The sequence below is a fragment of the Myotis daubentonii genome, chromosome 20 (genome assembly GCF_963259705.1).
Source record: "Myotis daubentonii chromosome 20, mMyoDau2.1, whole genome shotgun sequence".
Classification (NCBI taxonomy): domain Eukaryota; kingdom Metazoa; phylum Chordata; class Mammalia; order Chiroptera; family Vespertilionidae; genus Myotis; species Myotis daubentonii.
Window position 1 is genome coordinate 17,007,379 of NC_081859.1, and position 6,218 is coordinate 17,013,596.

At 44.2% G+C, this 6,218-nt stretch overlaps 1 gene segment (V, D, J or C); it reads right to left on the minus strand.

The window, feature by feature from the left end:
- Positions 1-5,475: 5,475 nt before the first annotated feature.
- Positions 5,476-5,968, minus strand: LOC132222424 (immunoglobulin heavy variable 1-46-like). The segment is given in 2 exon segments: positions 5,476-5,792; positions 5,879-5,968. Coding segments are annotated over 2 exon segments (363 nt in total).
- Between the last annotated feature and the right edge of the window lie 250 nt (positions 5,969-6,218).

Genomic DNA, 6,218 nt, shown 5'->3' on the forward strand with positions numbered 1-6,218 from the left:
CTGTAGTCAGGTTCAGTCCAGGATCTTTTGCCATGTTCTCTCCAGCGAAGTTCTTCTGTCTGTAGGTTCTGTGTAGGTTCTGTCTTCTTGGCTCTCTTCTTAAGTTCTGTCTCTCTCTGTATTGTTACATCTTTATTTATACTAGTTGATTCAATCCTATCAATCTCTATTACAAAGGTTAGGGCATTTTTTATCTCCATTCCAGGGAGTAAAGATTATGCAGCTTAAGCATGATTGTTTGTAGTTAAAGTGATTAATTACCCACCTGGCACTTAGTTAAGGGGTTTTATTTCCTCCCTAACTTCAGGGGAAAATCCCTACCTGGGGAAACAACCTTTATCGGAGAGGTGACCTTGGTTAAAACACAGCACCAAGAAGGTGAGCAAACATATTAAGAACAGTATGCCATATATGCCAGGGCCCTTGACAGCAAGGATGGACCGGCTCCCGGCATATGTTCATCAAGCATAATGACCTGTCATTTTTGTATGTTTTCACTTGGCTTTGATATGAGTGTAATGGTCACCTCAATAAATTTGTTTGGAAGTGTTATTTCTTTCTTTAATTCTTGGGAGAGTCCTACAAGAGTTGATTAAAAAGTTAACAATTCTTCTTTGAAATTTTTGTAGAATTCACCCCTTAGTCCATTAGGTCCTTTGCTTTTATTTTGTGGAAGGTTTTCATTATTATTTCAATTATTTTTTTTAAATTGTCACAATCTAGCAAAGTTGGGATCAAATTTCTAATTTGAGATCGTACTAAGTGGACTGAGAAATACAAGCGTTGATCTTCACTGTGTGAGGCCAGCATTGCAATAATAGTTGGTACAGACCACATTTTTATTCAAATGACATCCAATAGAATGAAATATAGCCATGTTTTCTTATATAGGATTCATAAAGTACCAGGTGTAATGACACGGACAGTTTGGTATCACTGCTCATGTGTGAATGCATGTCTTTTCCAGAAACTTGAGTTTGTGTGTATGTGTGACTGTGTGTGTTACTATAACTATGTGTGTCTATGTATGACTCTCTGTGTGTTACTGTGTGTGTCTATGTGACTCTGTTTCCTGGGCAAGTAGTAAGAGGATGTTATGGATGCAGGGGGTCCCATGAATGGCTCCTAGGCTTCCAACATGCTCCTGATGCACATCTCATCCACAGTGAAGCTAGAAAACCTAGGATCCAGGAGGCAAGGTGGAGGGAGGAGTTCCATGATGCATATCCCAGCCCTCAGGGTCAGCTGTCCCCATCCTGTTGTTAGCACTGCTTCCTGTAGGACAACAGGGGCCCCTTACATTGATGTATGTGGGGGCTCCCTGCGTTTGGTGCACTGTGGTGACAGCTCTTCTGGAGGTCAATGGGGACCCAGAAAGGATGGGTGAGGTCCACCAGGCTTTAGTGTACAGAGGCCTTTCAGCAGAGGGAGGTCCCTGTGATCTCCCTGGAACCAGGAGGGGGAGGGCACACAGAGAGTCAGACACTGAGAGTAGCTGGGACTCTGAGGGAGTGATGTAGAGCTGTGCACACAGCCTGATCCGAGTAACCCACCTGCAGAATTCACACTCATCATGGAAATGTTTAAAAGACAGTGAAAAAGTCACTTTTAGAATTTGTGAGGGAGACTTGGTGAAGGAGAGTCCCCAACGCAGCCCACATGTCCCCTGCAAACAGACAATGTCCCTTCTTCATTGTTGTCTGCAGGGAGAATAATAGAAGGAAGAATCCTCCCTGTATGCAGCTGAGAGCTTGAGAGGAAATCCCTGAGCCCAACAAGAAGCCTCACCTCTACCTCCTGCCTCTGACCCTGCTCCTGGTGCTGCTCTCTGTGCCGTGGGCCCTAAGTGACCCTGGTATCCTGAGACACCTCCTGCCACTGTAGCCCAATCTTGCTGTCTCCCTCAAGGAAGTTTATGTCTGGCTTCACTGATCCTCTCACTGTGTCTCATATAGTAACACATGGCCCTGTCCTAGGTGGTCATGGAGCTCAGCTGCAGAGATGACTGGTTTGCAGTGGTGTCAGCAGTGATAGAGATATTGCCCTGGAAAGCTGGGTTGTACCATGTGCCCCCTGTCTAGTATCCCACCCACTGTAACCCTTTCCCTGGGTGCTGGCCGATCCAGCTCTGGTAGTAACTGCTGGTGACTGAGCCCCTGGACACAGTGCTGGTGATGTAGAGAGTCTGAAAGGGCTTCATCATTCTTGAGACTGAATCCTGCAGCTGCTCCTGGGACAGGACACCTGGGGACAAGGAACATCAGTCCTGTCAGTCACGTGCAGGCACAGCCATCCCATGACCCTTGTCTGACCCCTGAGACCCTCACTTTGGGGGGCTGTCACCAGATACAGGAGAAGATCCAGCAGTCTCATCTTGACCACAGCTCTTCCTTCCCAGAGACCTCAGTCCTGTGTGAGGAGAAAGCTGTGAGCCTGAACAGCCCAGGAGAGCATTTACCCTGGAGTTTGAAGAGACATTTGCATGTGGGGCAGCCTTTCCTATAAGTTGAGGGAGTGAGGTCTGGCTTTCCTTGCCTTTCTTGGATCCGTTTGGGGCATTTCTTCCCTTGACTTCACTCAACATGTAAGTCAGGGACAGGGGACCACCTGGGTCATGATATACTTTGGAATTAGGTCAAGGACAACCTCACCTGAGCAGAAGAAATGTTGGACCAGATGAGTAGGTTACACTAGTAAATTCCCATTCATTTTTCAAAAAAAATCATAGGGATTAGTATTTATTTAGCTTCTGAAATCTAACAATTACTGGTACTTATATCTACAATTACAAATGTTTATCATTGTCATTTATGCTAATTATGTTCACATTGGTGTAAAAATATTGAAATGTACATCCCTTTTTTAATGTCACATTTTTTTCATTCCATCAGTTTTATATGAGTAACTGCTTCACAAGCACAGGAAAAAGGGAGAACCTTGATTCTTGATGTTGGAACAATTTTATTGTGTTATAACACATAATATTGAGTTATATTGTGTTATAACTCTTTCCTTATGGAAGCACAGGGAATATTGCAAAGATGCCAAACTAATCACATCAGAAGAAATTATGTTTTAACTTGGAGAAAAGATAATAAATAAAAGCAGTGATTATGCATGTGCAAAATTGAGAATTTTTATATGTTGAAATGATATGGAAGCCTGTTAAATGACCTGATTTCTCAGTCTAGTGTTATCAGTGATGTTGGGGTTCAAGTGAGGGAAATTGGAGAGTTCCTAGCATACATTTTCTCACAGAAAATGGAACTTCCACCTTGTCAGGAATCCCTCATTCCCAGCCTCCCTGTAACCCATTTCTGGGGATGCTCACTGTGGTCAGAGGGTCCTGAGCTCTCCCCATAACATACAACATCCTTAATGTGTAACTCATGATTCAGAAAGATATTCTCTTGGTGTGCTTTTAATTTCCTTTCCTTGATGGAATATCTGGAGGGACAAATTATTTTTACTTTTACTAAGGTTCAATTTATGAGTGTTTTCTTTGTTGGTTCCTGTTTTGGGTGATTTTACATAGAACGCCTCAGAAAATGCTGAGCCTCCACTGTCCATGTGGATTGGCTACAGCAGCCACAGGGACTGGAGCAGGTTCTGGTACCAGAGGGGAGCCCTGCTGGGAAACTACCCATAAATCTGGACGTGACTGTGGAACTGAGTAAGGGCAAGAAGCTGGGCTTGTTTTGAGTCACATGACAGAAATGAGCCAGATTTTCATGGACAGAGAGTTACTGGACATGTGGGTTTAAAGCTTCCTCCAGTGAAGGCCTAGAAGGAAGTCATAGATACAGCTTTTATCATCATAGGAAATAACTGCACAATTAGGAACAAGAGTTTGTGAGATATAGAAAGTCAAACATCATGCTGGTAGTGATGAAGAAAAATAAGGAACATGTCACTTCAAACTGGTGGGAAAGGGATTTCTTGTTTTTACATGCACATTCTCACAATGCCTCTGTTCTAGAAAGTAACACCTTCCCAGTCCAGGGAATTAGGACTTGGACATATTTGGGGTCATTACTCACATGGTCTCTCCAGTGAAGAGTGGACACCTATCACTGAAGGAGCCATGGCGAAGGTGTGTATGTATGAGTAGCCATCAATCCATTAGTCCTGGGCTCCTGTCTCAGTACATTATCATCATTGTAATCATCACCATCATCATCATCATCATCATCATCATCATCATCATCATCACAATTTGTTTACTTATAAACATTCTCATTTTCAATAGACATGGTGATTGTCCCCACACAATTCCTTTTTTAAATAAAGAAAGCAGGCATCTAGTCTTCAGATACCACTGGGAATTCAGACCCCAATGGCCCAATGTAAGTTGACATGGGCCTTTTAAAAAGCCGATGACCATTGGTGAGAAAGTACAGGTTCCTGCCAAACATTGGATTAAGATTCTTTTTGAAATTTATCATCATCACCACCACCGCCACCATCATCATCATTGTCAACATGATCATCACCATCTTCATTATCATTTCCTTACTTATAATTATTCTTCTCATTTTCTGTAGACTTGCCTTTTGTACCCACATAAGGACTTTTACTTAATTTTGCTCCTTTTATATAGTAGTTAAGTAAAATACATAGCCATACTCTTTCCTGTATTGTTTGACTTCTAACAACTGATGGCTCATTGCTGCCTCTTCTCCATCTGTCCCCGACAGGGAAAATCAGATAAGAAACCATAGTTTTCTCTTTAGATGTCATTGTGAGATTGAAAAAAAAAACCCTGGAAGCAAAATTCCTCCACTGTATTCCCACCACTTTGCCAAAATAAAAGCCCTGCACCATTCTCCTTTCCTGACTCCATCAAAGTAGGTCTGTCTTCCTCAAGGGCCTTTTCTGAGTTTATAAGGGATTTCAACTCTGTGCACAATAAACATTCCGTTTCCCTGGGTGTGTGTGTTTGTCATCAGCCTGTACACCTGCACCAAGCTGTCATGGATCTCTCTGTCTCTGCTTGGTGTTACCGACTCTCTGTGCTATGAGTGTGATGACAAGACAATGACCGTCACCACTGGGGGTCCTTCTCCAGCTTTGGGTTCATATACTTGTTCAGCACGCTGCCCAGCACTGAGGTGAGCTGCACAGCTGAGTCATTAGAGCCTCCAGTTAGATTTAGGTAACATGGGTCAGAAGTGTTGGTGGTTAATAGTTCTTTTAGCACAAGTGGGTCTGAATGACACTCTCTGCCACTGGGCCATGGGACAAAGTTGTCTTTGTTTACAACAGACTTTCTAACTCAGAGATTTCAGAGGTAAACACAGAATCAGGAATCCAGAGGTTCCCTGAGGGAAATGTGACATGAAGAGGAAACCAGTCCAAACCTCCAACTGCACCTGCTCCTGGCTAGGTCTTTGTGTTCAGGGACCCTGATCGCCCCCTGGTGGTCACAGCGTCTCCTGCAGACAGGTTTGTGTTTGGACTCACACTGACTTCCCCTCACTGTGTATATTTAGCACAGTAATACATGGCTGTGTCCTCAGCTCTCATACTGCTCAGCTCCATGTGGGCTGTGCTTGTGGATGTGACTCTAGTCATGGAGACTCTGCCTTGGAACTTCTGTGCGTAATTTGTGTTTCCATTTTTAGGGTTAACATCCCCCATCCACTCAAACCCCTGGCCTGGGGCCTGTCGCACCCAGTGCATCCAGTAGCTGGTGAAGGTGTATCCAGAAGCCTTGCAGGAGACCTTCACAGAGGCCCCAGGCTTCCTCACCTCAGCCCCAGACTGCACCAGCTGCACCTGGGAGTGGACACCTGTGGGGAGGAGACAGGAGTGGATTGAAATCCCTCTTGACTCTCCCTAGTCCCCTCTTCAGCCCAGGGACTGGGGAGCCCCTTACCTGTAGCCAGGGTAACCAGGAGGATGGTTCTCCAGCTCCAGTCCATGGTGAGGGCTGTGCTGTTAGCACTTCTGTAGGGGAGGGTGTGGCTGTGGGTGATACCCTCAGGGCACAGACTTACCCATATTTAACCTAGTTTGCTCCCTCTCTTTTGCATATTCATGAGGCAGATTATTTCAGAGCTGAAGTCTTGAACCACCTGAGAGAAGATTGAGGACACAGGCATCATGCTCAGTGGGAATCTCAGGGTACAAGTCCTAATTTTTTCTTTAAAAAATTATGTCTTTATTGATGAAATTATTATGTATGTCCCCTTTTATTCTCCATTGACCACTTCTAG